Source organism: Nothobranchius furzeri, chromosome 10 (assembly GCF_043380555.1).
Source record: "Nothobranchius furzeri strain GRZ-AD chromosome 10, NfurGRZ-RIMD1, whole genome shotgun sequence".
Classification (NCBI taxonomy): Eukaryota; Metazoa; Chordata; class Actinopteri; order Cyprinodontiformes; family Nothobranchiidae; genus Nothobranchius; species Nothobranchius furzeri.
The window spans coordinates 40,547,224-40,568,110 of NC_091750.1; the positions used below are offsets into that span (position 1 = coordinate 40,547,224).

At 43.4% G+C, this 20,887-nt stretch overlaps 1 protein-coding gene across 3 annotated transcripts in view; it reads left to right on the forward strand.

Moving 5' to 3' along the window:
• Window positions 1-16,906, forward strand: part of LOC107386033 (cell adhesion molecule DSCAM) — a 151,262-nt gene extending 134,356 nt beyond the window's left edge. For 2 of the 3 annotated variants that reach the window (XM_054730420.2, XM_070555646.1), the window contains 15 exons: window positions 1,492-1,647; window positions 1,794-1,927; window positions 2,119-2,272; window positions 3,561-3,678; window positions 3,782-3,945; window positions 4,045-4,143; window positions 4,222-4,410; window positions 5,687-5,977; window positions 6,200-6,376; window positions 7,059-7,089; window positions 7,182-7,297; window positions 7,382-7,540; window positions 11,532-11,729; window positions 11,833-12,135; window positions 15,040-16,906. In XM_054730420.2, coding sequence (XP_054586395.1) covers window positions 1,492-1,647; window positions 1,794-1,927; window positions 2,119-2,272; window positions 3,561-3,678; window positions 3,782-3,945; window positions 4,045-4,143; window positions 4,222-4,410; window positions 5,687-5,977; window positions 6,200-6,376; window positions 7,059-7,089; window positions 7,182-7,297; window positions 7,382-7,540; window positions 11,532-11,729; window positions 11,833-12,135; window positions 15,040-15,419 — 2,669 coding nt within the window. In that variant the 3' untranslated portion in view covers window positions 15,420-16,906. The remainder of the gene's footprint in view (window positions 1-1,491; window positions 1,648-1,793; window positions 1,928-2,118; window positions 2,273-3,560; window positions 3,679-3,781; window positions 3,946-4,044; window positions 4,144-4,221; window positions 4,411-5,686; window positions 5,978-6,199; window positions 6,377-7,058; window positions 7,090-7,181; window positions 7,298-7,381; window positions 7,541-11,531; window positions 11,730-11,832; window positions 12,136-15,039) is intronic. The other variant, XM_054730421.2, reaches the window with a different exon arrangement.
• Window positions 16,907-20,887: the final 3,981 nt, after the last annotated feature.

Sequence of the window (20,887 nt, forward strand, 5' to 3'; positions counted from 1 at the left end):
GTGATTCATACGGTATCATTCTACAGTGATATAATGTTATGGGGCTGCATGGTGGCGCAGTGGTTAGCACTGTTGCCTCGCAGCAAGAAGGTTGCAGGTTCGAAACTCGGCTGCGGCCTTTCTGCGTGGAGTTGCGTGTTCTCCCCATGCGTGGGTTTCCTCCGGGTACTCCGGTTTCCCCCACAGATCACAGCATGCCCTATAGGTTATAAATTGTAAGTCGCTTTGGCTAAAAAAGCGTCTGCTAAATGAATAAACATAAACATATATAAATAACTAAGTAAGCCTAAAGTGTACATATTATTAAAAATAATATTTAACATCTTCATGTTTTTTATTATGGGATTTCTTTCACCAGAACAGGGCCACCGTCCATATTTGATAACATCCTTTCTTTGAGTTTCTGCATTAAAATAAATATTTTAAAAATTGTAACAACAGAAGCACACTTTTGAAACATAACACCCTGGGGGGTCCTATTGAGGGTTAAATGCTGTCTGTGGTCCTAGCTGTACCTAGCCTGGCAAGCCAGACTAAATAAATGTATTATTTAGTCTGGCCACGCTCCATTGACGACTCTCGGTTGTGGGGCGGGTTCTACCGTTGTCTTTCAAATGATCTCCGCATTCCACTGGACAAAGAATGTGACATACTCTTGTTTCACTCTGTTGCATCATCCCGCCCACCAGGCATATAGAGTGCCCTGATTGGCCCACAAAGCGGATAAAACTCTGTGATTTGTTCACTAAGCAGATAGAGCACTATGATTGGCCCACCATTATGGACCAATCACAGCTCTTTATGTGTTTGAAACCCCTCTAGAGAGCTGTGATTGGCTAGCAAGAGTCCTGGTAGGAGCTGCGGAGGTTCCAATGGAGCGTGCCTAGACCAAACTTTGCAAAGCAAGAATTTGGTCTAGTTCACTAGACTAAGCTGTACCCAGACTGGGCCCTCCGACCTCAGGCTAACCATCCTTCGTACCAAACCCACTGAGTCGGCGGCCAGATTAGAGGAAAAAAGACGTTTTTTGTTTTATTTTTAATTCCTACACTAACAGGACTCCTGACTGAACTCAGGTCTCCAGCTTCACCCAGGACAGCAAACTGTTAAGTAACTGTGAAGGCTCTGGGCAGATTAGACTCCCCCTGACAACACATAGTCTGAAATCTGATTGGACAAAACATGTAGGCAGTGCTGCCAAGAGGAGCGTTACGTTCTCATCCACTAGATGGCAGCGTGGTGCTGTGTGATCACTAGGAGAGGTGGAGAAGAAGAGCAGTAGAGAAATGATGGTTGGATTGTGATCTTCACTTCTGTAAATAAAGTCCTCATAGATGAAGTACCTGCTTCCCCAACTACAAGACTGGAAGTAAACGAGTCCAGTTTCATCTAAGTCCTGATCATGGTTAGGCTGGCAGAGAGGCCCTCCACTGCTGCTGGGATCTGGTGAAGCATCAGATGTATATTACTGATTGTTTCTCTGTCCATCAGAACTTGGTGAGATTAGGAATGTGACGACCTCTAAACCCTCTCTGGAGCTGGATGGGCTGGAAAAATACACCAACTACAGCATTCAGGTGCTGGCCTTCACCAGAGCTGGAGATGGCGTTCGCAGTGAACAAATCTACACCCGCACTAAGGAGGACGGTAGGAAGGAAACAAGACAAGACACAATTCTGCATCTGCTTCCCTAAAGCAACACATGTGGAAGTTTGACAGATGAATGAGGATGAATACTGTAGATAGCAGGAGAATGTCAGACATGTAGCAGCTAAATCAGCTTGTGCTTTCAGTTCCCGGTCCTCCGGCTGGCGTGAAAGCAGCTGCTGCTTCCAACTCGGTGGTGTTTGTGTCCTGGCTTCCTCCTCTCAAAGTCAATGGCATCATCAGGAAATACACAGTTTTCTGCTCCAACCCACACCCTACGGTAGAACACACTCGGCAACTACACGCTGACAGCTGCTGTTATTTCAATGACCAGAATAAGTAGCTTAAATGAAAAGTCATGTTTGAACACTGAGTTTCAGTGGAAATCTGCAGCAGCTTGTTGTGACTGACCTTAAGTGAATGGTGTGATCTGCAGCAGGTTAAGAATGTTCCTTATGTCCCTTTCTGTAGGTGAGTAGTGAATTTGAGGCGGCACCAGATGTCTTCTTCTACCGTATCCCCAACCTGAACAGGAACCGTCAGTACAGCATCTGGGTGGTGGCCGTAACGGCTGCGGGCCGAGGAAACGCCAGCGAGATCATCACAGTCAAACCCATGGCTGAAGGTAGGCTCAGGGACATTTGGCGGGGCAATTAGTCAAAATATTATTCTGGTTTTAGATTTGGATCTCATCAAAATGTATTGTTTTATTAAAACTTTCCAAATCTTTGTCACATTCCACTTGCAGGCATGCTCCTATTGTGACAAAATAATGTGCACTTCCTTTCTGTCACACTCACAAATGGCAATGGCTTGAAATGTTATGTGGAAGAATAAGAGACTTGTTATTGTTGCTCTTGTGGACATTACTGTTCTGCATCTCACCCGTCCCATCGAAGCAGTGAGGAAAGCAATCAGGGTTCAGCTTGTTGCCAAGGATACTCATGTCCGGCCGGAGATTGGGCTCAAACCGTTCGCCCTTGGTGGACAGCCTCCTCTAAAACTAAAACTCAGTCTAAAGACCAAAATAATCTCGATTATATTTTTGCATAGATGAGCAGCACTGAAGACGTTTTCACAGCACTGAGGCTCCGAGTTAAATGTGACTAAAGCAGATGGTAGCAGGGCTGGACGATATAGAAAAAAGATTATCGACACAAACAATCTTATTGAACATCATTAATTATTGAAAACCATATGAAAAATGTGAAAAATCCATTTTAAGTGCAGCCCTAGCCATGATAAAACAAGTTGGTTTCATCAGCATACTTGTTTTTATCGATTCTCTGTTGCAAACCACCGTTTTATTCTTTGGTCCGACTTGTGAGAATGAAAATATGGCCACACTGGTGAAGTACTGGAACCTGTTTAGGCTTGAGAGGGGAGGGCTTGGGCATATGTTTTTGATTGGTTGGGTGTCAGTGATGACTCTAGTATGAAGCTACCCAATAGGCTATATTGGAAAAAGGAAACTTTTATTGATCCATTTTTCCTATTGAACCACATGTCTATTGAAGTATTGTCCAGTCCTAGATGGTAGTCAACTCATTCTCTCATCGCTGCTCAGAGACAAGTGCACCTTAACGCAGACAGCTGTAATGTTAGAAAACACAATGACAGTAGCATCTCAAAAATGTTTCTGGAAGTCACCTCTGGCCCTAAAGCATATGGTCCTGGAGGGCCGGTATACATCAGGTTTTAGTGGTTTCTCTAGTCCAACACACTAGATTCAGTGGGTTAGTCACCTGTGCAGCAGCTCATCGGGCTCTGCAGAAACCTGTTAATCACCTGCTGACTGAAATCAGGTGTGTAGAAACAGGGTTAAAACTAAAACGTGCTGGATACCGGCCCTTCAGGCCCGGACTTGAATACCCCTGCCCTAAAGTCTTTGCTGTGTGTCTTCACATTGGCAGCGCCAGCTCGAATCCTGACTTTTAACAGGACAGTAACAACTCCCTGGATGAGGGACATTGTGCTCCCCTGCAAGGCTGTTGGTGATCCATCCCCAACCATCAAGTGGCTAAAGGAGATGTGAGTCATTCATAGATGCACCATGAAGAAATCATTCGTAGATGTTGAAAATATGGTCAGATGACCTTCTCTAAAATTAACCATTAACACTTCTGCATTGCAGCAATGGAACTCCTGCACCAGTTGTGATTGACAGTCGACGCAGTATCCATGGAAACGGCAGCCTTGTTATTCGCACAGTAAAAGCCGAGGATTCTGGGAACTACACTTGTGTGGCCAGTAACAGCTTTGGTTCAGACAAGATTGTCCTTAACCTACAAGTCCAAGGTGAGCATGAGCTGTGTGGGACACACAAACTCTCTAGCACCAGTACGGTCGTAGATCATGTCAGGAGTGTTGTTCATAAGTTTATGTGATCTCCTCCAGTTCCACCTGACCAACCTCGCCTCACCGTGACAAAGACAACCATAACCTCAATCACGCTCTCCTGGATCCCTGGAGACAATGGAGGCAGCTCCATACGAGGTCAGGCCAAGTTCAGAGGTCCTCTTTAACAGAAGCCAGGTCAGGGTTAGGTGACAGATGCCTCTCTACTGTCTCCAGGCTACATTCTGCAGTACTCTGAGGATAACAGTGAGCAGTGGGGTAATTTTGCCATCAGTCCCAGTGAGCGCTCCTACCGACTTGAGAACCTCAAGTGTGGTACGTGGTACAAGTTCACCCTCACCGCCCAGAATGGAGTGGGTCCTGGACGCATCAGTGAGATCATTGAGGCAAAGACTCATGGCAAAGGTAAACAGTCTTCCTCTGGAATGATGGCATACAATGACAATAATTGAGCAACAACAAAGACCATTTGAGGTTGAAAGTCTCCGTCCCTGAATGTAATTCTCAAAGGGTTAGGGTTCTCCTGTCTGGGGGTCACGAAGACCATCAATGTCCTGATTTGCAAATAGACCTGGCATGTTTTAACGCTTAGTGAAAGCTAGCGATGGGTACCGAATTCTGTATTTTTTAAGGTACCGACCGAATTCCATAGTACCGACTGAGCACCGATTCACGTCATTTGAAACGGTGCCTCGTTTTGGTACCCGTCCTTCATAACAAGAACTTGCCTAGACAGCTGCGCATGCACAAGAGCATTATGTCGTCGGTCGCTGCGAGCCAGTTGTAAACAGAGCAGCATGGTAGAAAGAACGCACGCTAAAGCTTGGGTCCACTTCACTAAATGTGATGGGTAACTGGGTGATGATGAAACCAGCGACAACGATCTAAGTGAGACATCCTCATCTTAATCTGCTCCGGTAGGTAAATAAAATGTTTAAGATAACTTTAACTTGATTTGTTAGCTTCCGTTTCGCTAATGGTGGGTTCGCTTTCTCCTCGGAAGTCCGAATTTCCAACTGGAAGAACATGAACACGCTCTAAAGTTTGGCTTCACTTTACTAAATACGACGAGTGATTGGGTGAAGATGAAACCAGCGACAACAATCTAAGTCATCATTTTAATCTGCTCCATTAGCTAAATAAACTGTTTAAGATAATATTAGCTTGATAAATTAGCTTCCATTGCCACCATTGTTATCAGCTAATGGTGCGTTCGCTTTCTCCTCGGAAATTCTAACTTCCCAGTAGGAAAAATCAAATGAAAAAGGACGGCAAAAGGAATGAAGATACACAGTAAATTTAGTTCACAGTAAAGATGTTTGCTTCAGTTTAATTATCAGCTTATAAAACTACAAGGACAATGTTAAAATACAAACAGCTGTATGTTATTTATTGTGATATTTATCAAATATGGTTATATATTGAAAAATATATATATTTTTATTATAAAGGAGAATTCAAATTTTAAACACTCCAAAATATTTAAAATTGGTACCGTTAAGTACCGGTATCGATTCCTCGGTACCAGGAATTAGTACCGAATCGATTCAAATGTCAAAGGTACCCATCCCTAGTGAAAGCAAAGTCATTTCAAACTATCGATATCAGTAACTGTCATCTTTATGAGTATGATTAAACACACCTGAGCAAAGTTGAACTGGTTTCGATGATCTTTTACCAGAGCCTCAGTACTCCAAAGAACAAGAGCTCTTCACAACCATCAATGCCACTCGGGTCAAGCTCAATCTGAATGGCTGGAATAACGGTGGCTGTCCCATCACTTCTTTCACCCTGGAGTACCGATCTGTCGACTCGCCCACTTGGACCACTGCTCAGCGCACCTCCCTCACTAAGAGCTACATCCTGTACGACCTGCAGGAGGCCACCTGGTACGAGCTGCAGATGAAGGTGTACAACAGTGCTGGCTATGCTGAGAAGAGGCTCAAGTTTGCAACACTTAGCTATGATGGCAGTGAGTGGTCACCTGTTTTTCTCTGTACATTACATGAAGAGGAATGTCTTCATCGTTTCTCTGATCAACATTCACCGTTGTTCATGTTTGGATGCTTTTTGTGACACCTACCTTAACAATCTATCAATACATGAGTCAAATAAAGTCACCCTCTAGATTTAAAGACACAAACGTTAGCTCCTCACAAACATATCTATAAGAACACTCATGACCTCTGTTCAGGTACCATCGCTCCTTTGGTGAAAGCACCCAATGTGAGTGAGAACAATTCTCGAGGTGGCGAAGGTTTGAAGATGATGGTAACCATTTCCTGTGTGCTGGTGGGTATCGTTGTCATCTTCATTGGACTGCTGGTGCTGAGGCGGAGGAGGAGAGAACAAAGGCTCAAGAGGCTGAGAGGTACGATGAAGAGAATTCAGGGCTCATGTTTACCTTTCGGTTGGGTGCATCAAGTCTGACTTTCCTACCACATCGACACTGAACAGCCCAAATCACAATTTGACCCAGTTCAGTTTCAGATGTGGAACTGAATCTGATACATATCTGATGTTTTTGAATGTGACTTCAATCTGAATGAAATCTGTCGTTTTACGTCACTGTCCCAGTGGAGGTGAGTAACATTATTTGGCAGAGGTACTCAGAGGTCTGTTTGGTTGTTCTTAAGATGTGGATGAACGGCCAGTGAAGCTCTTCACATCACAACTGCACCTCAACCACTTACCTCAGAACGGAGGGAGCAGACACAGCTCCCCAAAAGGCCATAGTTAAACTATGGCCTCGTTTCTCTCAGTGTCCTGATTTCTCTAATAGATGTGTCAGTTTAGTTGGGTTCCGGTTGTGCAGGAGTTAGGGTCAGGGTAAAAACTTCTGTAGTCATCATTTTTACTTCCGTAAATCATAAAGTGGTCTGTGATATCTTTTTCTGCACCTGCAAGCTGCTTTAGGGCCATTTGGTCTAGCGCATTTATTTCAGTTACAGTGGGAAAGACCACACAAAACCACCCGTTTCATTTAAAATCTGAATGAATCATTAGGACCTGCAGCTTTAGTCTCACATTTAAAAATCTGTTTTGTTTTTCAGATGCAAAAAGCTTGGCTGAGATGCTGATGAGGTAAATGTTCATCGTCCTCTCTAAGGTAGAAGCAGTCGTCTGAAACAATATCAGGACAAACGATGTGGACTGTCTCGTTTTCTGTGTCTCAGTAAGAACACACGACCAGCAGAACCCATCAACAAACAGCAACAGACGCTGCGCATGCACATCGACATCCCCAGAGCCCAGCTGCTTATTGAGGAGAGAGACACAGTGGAGACTGTTGGTAAGCACCAGCACCCTACCCTACCTGTCCAGAACCAGAACCTGAGGGACTGGGTATGGTATTCATTTTGTTACTGCCCCACAGATGACAGGTCCACTGTGTTACTGACTGACAACGACTTTGGAGAAACACAGAAACAGAAGTCCTCTACAGTCACCCACACTGTCCACTACCAGTCCCTGTCCCAAGCCACTGGGCCCCTCGTAGATGTGTCAGATGCCAGACCAGGAACCAGTAAGTCCAGTATGGACTCATTTTTAACTTTATTGCATCTGAAGCCTCTAATTTTGTCATACTGTGTGTGTGTGTGTGTGTGTGTGTGTGTGTGTGTGTGTGTGTGTGTGTGTGTGTGTGTGTGTGTGTGTGTGTGTGTGTGTGTGTGTGTGTGTGTGTGAAACTACCTACAAGTGAAACTGTAAAAATGAGGATCTGTTGCAAAAGTCCATGGACCTCATTCGTCAACTGTACTTACGCACAGATCTGTGCATAGCGCGCAAATTCACCCATTGTGTGGTGTTTTTGAGGGACTGACCTAAAGTGAAATACTTTGAGGGCCAGAAATGGATTTTAACAACTCAGTAATCTGTTCTTGGCCGACATAGAAAGCACATCAACGAACTGATTTGACTCCAGTTTAGCTCCATTAGAAGGACTCTGTAGCTGCTGTAGTGTTTATCTCTCCTCCCCGACACACTGACCCACAGCATGGTCCAGATGCTCTCCATCAATCATTCAATCAATTTTATTTGTAGAGCACCTTCCGCAACGTTATCAGAAACCCAAGGTGCTGAACAGCATCATAAAAACATTCCCAGTACCTGGGCATAAGAGCAAGATAAAAACATAAAATCATAAAATAGCAAGCAAGCAATATTACAAATACAGAGAGGTAACGGAATGAGACTAATCAATTAAAAACAAATGGTGGACAAAATAAGATCAAGCATCCTGATCAAAAAGAAGAAGTATTAAAAACCATAATGTCAGGGCAATTCAATGAACCCTAGCGCTGAAAAGCAATCAAATAGAAATGAGTCTTTAGACAAGACTTAAAGACTTCAATTGACGGTGCCTGCCTAATGGTCAATGGCAATTCATTCCACAGAGTTGGAGCCAAAATAGAAAATGCACTATAACCCCTCGATTGATATTTCGACCGGGGGACCACCAGACGTCCCTGCTCGGCTGAGCGAAGAGACCGAGAAGGAACATACTTGTGCAAAAGTGCAGTAATGTAAGAGGGGGTACTGCCCTGGATGGCCTTATAAACAAGAGTTAAGATCTTAAATGTAGCTCGATATTGCACCGGGAGCCAGTGCATAGCGTCAGCACTGGAGTGATGTGATCTCGGCATCTAGTACCTGTCAAGAACCTAGACACTGAGTTCTGTACAAAATGGAGCCGTGCAACTGTGCACTAGCCCATACCGGCATACAGAGCGTTACAGTAGTCCAGACGGGACAGGACGAAAGCATGCAACACAGACTCCAGATGAGCTCTGGACAGCAAAGGCCTGATCCTGGATAGTCGTTTCAGATTAAAAGAACAGGATTTTTATCACCAAATTACTGACTATTTTCTTTTCATAGGGGGCAATGGGCCAAGGTCAATATAGTACCTGAGCCATTTCTTCTGCCAGGACTAAGTATTATGACTTCCGTTTTGCTCTCATTTAGGTGCAAAAAATTAGAAGCCATCCAGCATTTTATGTCCTTCAAACAGTCCAGTAAAGGAGAAACAGATGTATCCTCCCCACGTCGAAGGGGGAGATAGATCTGGCAGTCATCAGCAAAAAAATTAAATTTCACATTATGCCGACGAAGGACTCCAAGAGGAAGCAAGTAGGAGGCTCTTGAATGTGTTTTATCAGGGGATTATGGCCAGTGTGTTGTTTTATGCTGTGTTGTGTTGGGGCAGGAGCCTCACTGCTGAGGACAAAAACAGGATCAACAAAATGATCAAGAAATCTGGCTCAGTGGTTGGGCAAGGCTTGGACTCATTTGACATGATCATCAACAGAAGGATGAAGAGTAAACTTAAGACAGTTGTGACTCTGGAGGTTTCACCCCCTTCACCAGATTTTTAAGGATCTCGGGAGCTCTTTCAGTGGGCGAATGTTAATGCCCCGGTGCTCCACTGAACATTTTAGGAACTCTTTTTTTCCAGCTGCAGTGCGTTTTTACAATGAGCATTTCGTATGATTGTATATTTGATATTTTTATCATGATTGTGGCTTATAGCAGTGACCAGTGAATGTTTTATTGTGTGGATGTGCATGTTGTTTTTACTTGTCCAAGGCAATTCAATTTCCCCCTTGGGGATTAATAAAGACAACCTTGAACCTTGAAATACACTGCAAATAGGAGAGGACCAAGGACAGAGCCCTGTGGCACGCCCCAGCGAAGTCTCACGCAGGGTGACGTCACCTCACCCATCTGAACACTAAATGTCCTGTCATGAAGGCAGGAGCGAAGCCATTGGAGGGCCTGCCCAGTTATCCCCACCCAATGCTGTAGTCGGTCCAGACGGACTTATTAAGGAGTTATTAACTCGTTCCCACGCATTAATAACTGATGGCCATGCACTAATAACTCATGGTCACAAATTGGATTCTATTGTTTTCCAAGATAACTCAAAGTGTATTTGTGCCACTCCAAGAAGCAGTTTCTGTCCACTTAGCAGAGGAGCTTAAGGCCTGGCTTCTCTGTGGAAGAAAACCACTAAGGGAGGAACACCTGGACTGGTTTTCTCCATGGCTAGAACCTGCTTGTTTCTGACAAACCTTTTAGTCCCTCTCCTGTGTTACAAGCATCACAGAAGGGGTGGGGCTTTGCCTCTCTCCTGGAGACGGAGAAATAACACAGCTTCTTCTGTGCCAGTGACTAGAAGGATGGGAGATCCTTCACATCATCATCAAAACCCTCACTGTGGCATCAGACTCCAGCTGCGAGTCTCAATCTCCTGTCTTCCTGCTAAAAAACAGAGGAGCTTCTGGGCATCATCGTTCTCAACTACATATGAAGAATACTCTTTTTGTCGCAGATCACTCCAATGTCTAAAGTTAAAGTCAATGTCCATATACAGCGTACTGCGCTCCATGACAGACTGTCTAAACCCGGATTTTCTTTAGTTTAGTACAACTCCGCACATGTCTGTGTTCCCCTTGGGCCCCCAAATTGCTAAATCCGCCCCTGTATATTTGCCTTGTACCACATAATTTTTAATCTGAAGCTACATATGAAGCATATTCAGGGCAGAATATTGTTCCTGTTAGTGTTTAGTGTGAGATTAAATATTCCCTTTCTTTCTCCAACAACTTTACCTGATATTAAGCTAACTTTAGGCAAACCAGCAGCACAACAAATATTTTCAAAGAAGACTCACAAACCTGAGTCAACACCAGCCTCATCAAAGCTGGGGTTCTGTCGTTGTACTTTTTGTCTAAAAAACATCCTTATGTCCATATTCACTCATGCGTTTCAGGCAGAGACTGTAGAAGAAGCCGGCTGCTGAAGGGCTTCTTCTTCAGTGGTGGAGGCTCAGGCAGGCTGTATACAAACTACTGCAGCTGCTCCCTCTCTGTTGGACTTTGGTACTGCATGTTACTTCCACATTTGAGATCCGGGGCTTTTCATAAAACATTCGGGGCTTGAGCCCAAGTAGCCGGGCCTAACGCCGCCCCTGGTAGAAGCCGTAAATAGTTGCAGTCGTATCCACTGTCGCTTCCTAAACATCCTCAGCATTTTGCATTGAGGGCAGCCATTTTCAATAGTTGCAGTCATCCTAAAGCAGCTCCAGTGTCCTAAAGTTTACAGCAATTCATGCTACCTCTACAACACCATCAACCGGTGATATAATATTTCACCAGAAATATTAGGAAACACAAGGTGCTACACTTGTGGGTGTGTGTGTGTTTGTGTTTCTATATATATACATATATATATATATATATATATATATATATATATATATATATATATATATATATATATATATATATATATATATACACACAAACACACACGCACATAATTCCTAGTGAATACCAGAACTATTAGTAAATTTAGATAACTGTTAACACATATCTATGTTAAGTCTCTTTCATTATACAATACATTTCAAGATGACTGGTATTAATGAGACATATAGGTGTACGCAGTTGGTAGCTGTTGCCTCACAGTGGGAAGGTTGTAGGTTAGATTTCCAGCTTCTGAACTGTTCATGTTCTTGTTAGATCCCACAGCCCGCCGCACAGCCAAAGCTGGACCAGCCGCTCGTAACCGCTACGCCAGCCAGTGGACTCTGAACCGCCCCCACCCCCCGGTCTCCTCCCACACTCTCAGCACTGACTGGAGGCTGCCCACGCCAAGGGTTGCAGGTTCTGTTGATAAGGAGAGTGACAGCTACAGCGTCAGCCCCTCTCAGGACACAGGTAAACCATAACCTGCTATGTTTTGAACGGATCCACATCTGCTTCCTTGCCTTTAACCAAATGTCTGCTACTAATCCCTCCACTAACTCCACATCATGTCCAGACCGAGCACGGAGCAGCATGGTCTCAACAGAGAGTGCCTCCTCCACCTACGAGGAGCTCGCCAGGGCCTATGAGCATGCCAAGATGGAGGAGCAGCTCCGCCATGCCAAGTTCACCATCACAGAGTGCTTCATCTCTGACACTTCCTCTGAGCAGATGACAGCCGGCACCAATGACTACACCGACAGCCTGACCTCCAGCACGCCGTCTGAATCAGGCATCTGCCGCTTCACTGCTTCTCCACCCAAGCCTCAGGACGTCAGCAGGGTCATGAACATGGCCGTGCCCAAAGCCCACAGACCGGGTGAGGTCAAGCTTTCTGGTTTGGATCCATTTTGGTGTTAATCACTAACCCTTATCAGCATCAACTAATAATATGTGAATGTGGCCCGTAACCCTAAGAACCAACACAGGCTGAAATATTTTAGACATTTCCTACATGTGAAGCTTACGTGTGACCCAGCAGCTGATTTACTCGCAGTGCAGCGGTGTGTTTCTGCTGACTTTAATCCTGACAGTGGAGAGGAACTACTTCCTATATGACATCAAACAGCGATATCATATGTGATCTCCTTCTTTTTGGTTTAATGGTGGGTCGCATAAACAAACCGTGACCTTTCAAGTCTTGAGTGACCTTGTGATCATACAAGTCCAGCAAGGAGCACAGCGAGAAAGCCGTTCTACGGCCGAGACTCTCCCGGTGTGTAAGGTGTGTAATGGACCGCGTTGAAGCCAGTGAGTAGAACACTCCAATGCCGTTGCCGGGGCTGACATGCCTAGCGCTGCAGTCTGCTTCCAGCACGTTTTCTGCGTGTTTTACATCATGAACACAGCTGATTTGTTTGGTTTAGTGATGAAAGGATGGACACTTCTAGATGCTAATAAAGGCTGGGGAGACATTTCAGCTGTCAGACTAAGCTGTTAAAAAGACAAATGCACAGGGAGGGTCTCCAAAAGTTTTGCTTTTGGTTCTACTAAATGGCCACTAAAAGCAAGTAATACTGCAAAAGGTGCCTTTAGATGAACTTGCAGCTTTACTCAATTGCTCAATGAGTGCCTGAAGCCAGAAACTCTGAACAGTCATGTTCAGTGACAGAGAAGTCCAAACCGTTTATGTTTGATGTGGAACGTTAGCAGTAGCTCGGGAGTGTTGTTTTGCAGTGGGCACAAAAATGTGATTCATCACTGCTACCAATTTTATAGATTGCCACTGAAGTGGGTTGGGACCAAAGGACAAACCCTCCGGGCCTTCACATGTAGGCATTAGAAGTGCTGAATTGAAGCCCAGTGGGCGGTTTCTACCAACGCCATCTTGGCTGCATAATGCCTCTCGTCACTCCCAGAAAATCCAAAACTGGAGCTGTGAGCAGAGGATTGACAGCCATCAAACTCTGAGCCATTGAACTATAAGCTAACTGAATCTAACAGAGGTTGGTTGATGCCTTTAGCCAGAAACTCAACTAAACTCAACTCAACTTTATTTGGGTTTTCAGATGTATTCATCATCAATATTAGAATCTTGTCTGAAAACTCAAGTTTTATTCATCTTATTTATCTTAATAAATCCCACAAAACTAGATGGTACAAGACTAGTAGTAAATAGGTATCGTATTGGTATCGGCAATACTGGCCCCTGTATTTACTTGGTATTTATCGGATAGATACCAAATTTTGCAGTATCGTACAGCACTACAGCTGAGCACTTGCACATGGCTGCTGGCTTCTCGCACCACCTGTGGTGCATACAAGGAACATTGGAAATCTATTATGAGTTCAATAGTGTAGCACATTTAAAACTTTTATAAAAACAGAATAATACTGTAAGACAAACACCTCAGGTCATTGGCAGTTTGCATGTTACGTTTCTGAATACTAAATACAGCCTGCTTCTTGTTACACAAAATTACTAAAAGCAACAAAACCAAACTATATATATATATATATACACACACACATATATATGTATATATATATATATATATATATATATATATATATATATATATATATATATATATATATATATATATACACACACACACACACACACATATATATATATATATATATATATATATATATATATATATATATATATATACACACATACATATATTATCCGTTAGGTCGATATATAGCACTGAATCACAACAGAAGACATCTCAAGGCACTTGAGAACTACAAGAGAAAATTCATTTTAATTCAATCATACATACATTCCTATTAATTTAATATTTTTGTGTTTAAGAGTTCCATCCTCTTCGGACAAAATAAAAATATTCCTTCCATTTATTTGTGCTATCTTTCCTTGATGTTTTAAAGTCTGCTGTTGTGTGTTCTATGGGGTTTTAATTTTAATAAAATATAAAAAAAAATTCAATAATTTTTTAATAAAATCACTCAGGTTTTATTTGATTTACTATACAAGACCGGTGAAGTCATAATGCAAACCAGATGATGTCATTGTGTTGTATGCAAATTAGCACGTGACATCATCTGGCGACATCTAGCGACTTTTGAGGGGAACTTCAGCTACTTTCAGTCAAAAACAGTTGGCAACACTGCTTGATGCTAACAACAAACACTAATCAGTCAATCCTAGGTGGCCCTTAGGCAGCATGATGAATCCTAGAGGGAAGTGAACAAGGAGTGGACAGTAGAGTAGGGGATGGGTGCTAGTTTAGAGGATGCTCACTCCATATTCACACAAGGAAATTATCAATGTGAGTAAACCATATGGCAGTAGCTCATGCGTACTTTCATCGTGTAAAAGTAGCTCACGGTCTCCAAAAAGTACAAGACCCTGCCTTCAAGGCTCCAAAGTGATAGCAGAAACGAGTTTTTCTCTAAAATGTGTTCATAAAAAAATGTAGCAAATAAAAGATTTTAAAGTAAGGGAACAATTCAGATGAACTGTAGGTATCAAAAATGTGCCAAAACAAAATAACAAGTAGAACGTGTTCCTGTAGCAGAGACTCGGTTCGCCACTCAGACAAGTGAAGAATCAAGCATGAAGTGATACGTGTATGAAGTGGGATGCTTGTTGTTGCAGATACAAACATTTGCACTGTTGAGTACAACTAAAATGTGTGTAGCATTTAGTCAGAATGTCTTCATTCAAGTCAAATTTAATCCTACATGACTTCCATTTCTAGAGTAGGGTTGAGGTGGTGTGTGTTTTCTGACTGTGCTCCGTGTCATCCTGCAGGAGGAGAGCTGGTTCACCTTCCTCCGTATCTGCGCATGGACTTCCTTTTAAACCGAGGCATGTCCTGCTCAGGCTCATCCAGGGGGACAGCCAGTGGGGAGAGAGCAGCCATGGGTCAGGCCTGTCTCGAGCCCCAGAAAAGTCGCTCACTTAAGCGGCCCTCTCGCATGGCGCCTCCAACCCCCACAGAGGCCCCTCAGGCCAGCAGGGACCCAGTGGCACAGTGGCAGCCTGGTTCTGCAGCCACACTCCCCCACAGAGAGGGCTCTGAGTTGGCCCAAGCTGCTAAGCTCAGCACCTCCCAGGAGTCCCTGCTTGACTCAAGAGGACATCTGAAACCGAGCAGCAACCCTTACGCAAAGTCCTACACGCTGGTATAACAGCAGGGCACCAAGGGCAGGACTCTAAGACTGGACTTCACACTCAAGTGCAGTAAACTGACTTTCACCACGCAGTCGTGTATATACAGGCCCTCAGGGCCACTTTTACTAATCTCCTTTTGTTTACTTTAGACTTTATTTTTCATCTTCTTGGTATTTTTACTTTTGTTTCACTCGGGAAAAAAATAAACACTCATCAGGAATGACTCCAGTCGGAGTTTTGCCAAACTAATTGAGTAACAAGGGATGATTATTTATTCTTGGTCATTTCGTTTAATTAATTGATGATTATTAATTGTTGTTGCTATAATCGATCATTTACATTATTTACACCAAGTTTTCATGAGAACCTGGACATTGTTTCCTCTTTTTTTTTAGTTTCCTGCAGTGGAAGATGACCATTTGGAGTCATTTTTTCCTATGGAATATACTCCCGAGGTGCTGAAAGAAACCTTGGGAGAATCTTGGAGTGAAAGCGATTGATGCTGGGCTAAACTTTTCAGCTGCTCTCAAATTGTTACTTTTTTGAAGAAAAAAAATCTATTTCCTATGGATGCATGGGGACTGGCCAATTAAAAGACAAAGGATTACAGTTGTGGCTGGACAGAGCAGTCCGGCATTTTGCCACATTATGAAATGATCCAATGTGAAGATTTATTATTCTTATTACTATAAATATATATATGAAAAGAGAAATCATTTTTATTTGTGGATATTACAGGGAATAATTGGTTTGGTTAACAAAGTCCTTAGTCATGTTTGCACATATTTTGTTTTAATTAGGAAATGGAGTCTGTTAATCTTTGTGTCCCATTCTTGATGGTGCAATATGGAAAAAAAGATATGAGAATATGGAAACTATTGATCTATACTGTACTGTAACCATGAGAATAATGATGTTGTTAGTATACTTAAGGGGCTGGACACAGTCCAGCTCGTATATTCAGGTGTAGTTTACCACAGTGTGTTTGCCAGGATGGTAAATGACGTTAGCTAGAACAGGGAGGGTTTAGAAAACTGATGGTTTGCACTTCACAACAGCCCAACTCCAAATAGATCCCCTACTCAGTGCACTAGGTAGACTATCTCACTCTGCTCACTAGATCTATGGCTGCTGTGCTGCAGGGATGCTCCTCAACAGTGAAGGTTTGAAAAAAGAAAATGTGAGACAATCCAGCAGAGTTCCCCCAAAAACCAAACCTCAAATGTCTATGGGACGTATGTAGAAGAAAAAAAGAGTAGTGTACATGAATATAAGTGAGATGTTTTTGTTCCCTGGACCATTCCTCTTCTGTTTCTTTGGGTTTAGCTTAAACAAGAGTTTGATTCTAAACGCTGTGAGGTCATTCTGTCAGTTTCTACGATTAGTTTTCATGCTTAACTGTCTTCATTCTGGTTATACAATTTTAACAATAAAAATGTCACTTTTTTATTTTTAACATGACTGTTCACAATGATGGCACTGGAATAAAGAGAAACTAACACAATGGTTCAAAGTTGATTAATAAAATGGCTGTTCCCCTAAGTCTCCTGGGCGGCTTTGAAATGAGTGATGATGACAAAGCAGGACCAGGTCCTGCTATCTAGATGGCTCCTTCTACAGCTCTTCTACAGCTGGTGGTTGTTCTCCAAGCCTGCAGGTGGCAGGCTAACTATCAAACCCCATTCACCCACTTTTATCTGATACCTTTATCCCAATCTTATACAGGTCCTTCTCAAAAAATAAGCATATTGTGATGAAGTTCATTATTGTCTGTAATATACTGATAAACATTAGACTTTCATATATATTAGATTCATTATACACAACTGAAGTAATTCAAACCTTTTATTGTTTCTAATATTGATGATTTTGGCATACAGCTCATGAAAACCCCCCAAAAAAAGAGATGGCGGATTTGGTACCAACAAGAAAAAGTTCAGTTTTATTGCCGTTGAGTTTGGCGATATTAGAGGTGAACCAAGATTTGATTTCTGAGAGGCAGAGGGTATGGGAGGAGGGTGGGAGAGTGGAGTTAGATTTACTGGAAATGTAGAGCTGGGTGTCATCTGCAAAGCAGTGAGACTGGATACGAAATTTGCCGAAGATATTGCCAAGAGGGAGGAGATAGATTATGAAGAGGAGGGCCCCAGGACAGAGCCCTGGGGCACACCTGACTTGATTGGGGAGGGTTTTGAGGAGAAGAATTTTAACTGGATGAACTGAGTGTGGCCGGTAAGGTAAGAGTGAAACCAGCGGAGGGGGTGTGAGTGAAACCTAAGGAAGAGAATCTATTGAGAAGGATGGGATGATAAATGGTGTTGAAGGTCGCACTCAGATCAAGGAGAATGAGAATAGAAATCAAACCAGAATCAGCAGCAATGAGTAGGTCGTTGGTGATTTTAATGAGAGCTGTATCTGTGCTGTGGTGGAGACGGAAGCCAGATTGAAATTGTTCCTGGAGGTTATTGCAGGTGAGATGGGAGTGGAGCTGAGATGCAACTGTTTTCTCTAGAATTTTGTAAATGAAGGGGAGATGGGAAATGGGACGGACATTATTGAAGTCATTCAGATCTGAACCAGGTTTTTTCAGTATAGCACTGACTGAAGTGGATTTGAAGAGGGAAGGGGGCTGTTCCAGATGATATTGAGGAATGAATAATGGCTGTTATAAAGGGGAGCAGGGAGGAGAGGCAGGACTTAACTAGAACTGTTGGAAGGGGATCTAGCTGACAGGTAGAAGGTTTGGACTTAGTAATGAGATCTGATAGTTCTGAAGGATGGGGAAGTTTAAAGGAGGAGAACTGAATGGAGGGTTAGAATAAATCGGGGGAGGGGGGGGGGGGTGAAGAAAGATGGATTCTACTGACCTTATCATTGAAGAACTGAAGGAGAGAGTTACAGGTTTCTGAAGAATAAAGATGGATGGGTAAGGAATCAGGAGGCTGAAAGATGCTGTTCATGATGGAAAATAACGTTTTAGTATTGCTGGAGTTGGAGCAGAGACCGGAGTAATACAGTGATTTGGCACGAGAGATGGAGTCCTTGTTGAGAGAAATCTGTGCAGAATATAAGTCTTTATGGATGGTGAGACCGTTTTCTTGTAAAGTATTTCAAGCCTTCGGTTTGTGGCTTTCAAGGAGCGTAGGGTGGGGTAAACCGTGGAGCAGACCGTGTGAAATTGACAGAACGGAATTTGATAGGAGCAGATGAATTGAGGATGGAAGCCAGACCATTACTGTAATGAGTGACAAGAACGTCGGGACTAGAGGATAAATCTGGGGTGAGGGTGGTAATGCTGGAGGAAAGAGAGGTTAGATCAATGTCCTTGATATTACAAAATGAAACAATATGGGCTGACTTGATGATGGAGAGACGGAGGGGAAGTGAAAATGAGATGAGGAAGTAGTCCGGAAAGGGAGCTGATCAGCTGTACAGTTGGAAGGGGTCAGGCCGGAGCAGCAGATTAAATCCAGGGTGTGACCTTTGATGTGAGTGGGAAAATTGGCATATTGATGAAAACTGAAACAGCCCAAAGATGAGGAGAAATCTTTGGTGAGAGGAAGAGCCGTGTTGTCCATATGAATATTAAAATTCCAGTAAAATTACCTTCAGAGAGAGAGAGTGGAGACATGGGTGAGAAGAGCAGAAAATTCATTTAAAAACTCAGAGCTGAACTTGGGGGGACGATAGATAGTGGCGATGATTGTGGGTGACGGGCCGGATAGTCGACAGGCGAGGCATTCCAGAGTGGTGAGAGGAGGCAGACATACAGGAAGGACCTCCTAAGTCTGCCGTGACCCGACCCATGTGGTTTACCCGTGTAAACAAACCTGGCAGGAATACAGTCATTGAGCTGTGAGAAATCACCAGGCTGGTGCCAAGTCTCACTTAAACAAAGAAGGTCTAGCTTTTGGTCCTTGATGGTGTCTTGGAGGAGATGTCCTTTACCAGAGAGGGAGCGAATGTTGAGGAGACCAATATTAGCTGTGCGGTTGTCACTGGTGACAGGAGCGTTAGCCGGACTAGCCAGTCAGACTAACATGCTGGAGTTGACAACTCGGCAGGTATTCTTGGGTAGCCGCCGGCGAACTGTGGACCAGAAGAAGAGTATTCCTTTGGAGCTGTCGAGATGGAGGTTCCGCCGGGATCCCTGATGGGTATACCGCCGGCGAAGCTGGAAGGCGATGCCGGGAAATAGGCACAGAGCTGGTGGTGGAGATCCAGGGTGATGAAAGCGGAGGTTGAAGAGCTCTGCCGCCGAGTACTGGAGAAGTCCATCCACGGTTAGATGGATGAGCGACAAGATGATCCAGGCCAGTGTGAGCCACAGAGAAATCCTGCTGGCCCACATTATGGAGTAGAGAAGAGAGGTGGTGAAGTGGAACCAGAATGTTAGCTGAGCAGGTAGGTTAAAAGGAGTTTTTGCCGACACAGAGAGCAGTCAGGTTGAGGACTGTAAGCGAGAAAAAAAAATAGTGATAAAAAAATCTGAATAAGAGGACTGCACAAATGACTCGGGTGAAAAGAAGTAAAAAACACAGAAAGTTCTCCGGCAAGCAGCGGCAGCCAGACGCGCCAGCGCTCACTCAGCCGGATGTGAATGGCCCTTTAGGCAAAGAGTTTGTGTGTCTGTTTCAGACTGTGTCTCTTTCAGAGACATCTGTTTAAACAAGGTCAAGCCCCTAACAGCAAGAGCGGAAGGAGAGTCAAACCCAGGGGCGCTAGGTATAGCAGCCCGTAGAGCAGGTACCTAATTTACAAAGAATCCATCACAGGCTACAGCTGATGGTGGAACAGTCAAAGAGTCAGTTACAATCAACACCGAGTTCAGTGTAGCATACTGAGGGATTGTTATAGTTCATGGAGACAATGTTAGATTCAGCTTCATTTATTAATGAAACAACAAGTTGGTGGAATTTGTTTTCAGTACAGCATGGCATGCTCACATCACTCTGTCTTCACACAACAGTCCACATAGAACAGGAACACACAGACATTTCAGGTAAAGACTTGATTTAGCGACTGTAAAGCTGTCGGGAAGAAACTGTTTCTGAATCTCACTGATTTGGTTGGTAGGGACCTGTACCGTCTTCCAGAAGGCAGCAATATAAACAGGTGGAATGCAGGGTGTGAAGGACCACAGATGATTTTTCCTGCCCGTTGTGTAATGCATTTGATATAATGAGTCAATGGAAGGGAGGGTATGAACTGTAAATTTGGATGATTTATCTATTATGCGTTGTAGTTTTTTTTCCCATGGCTGTGAGTCCAAATGACCATACCAGACAATTATAGAGGAGAGTATGCATTGGATAATGGCATTGTAAAACTGCAACAGGATAATGTGCCTGACTCTAAATGTTTTTAGTTGTCCAAGGAAGAATAAACACTTATTTGTTTTTTGTAAATTTGATCGGGATGAAAGTACCTAGAAATTTGTATGACTCTGTGATTATAATGGGTTGGTTGGAAATTGAGATGGGTA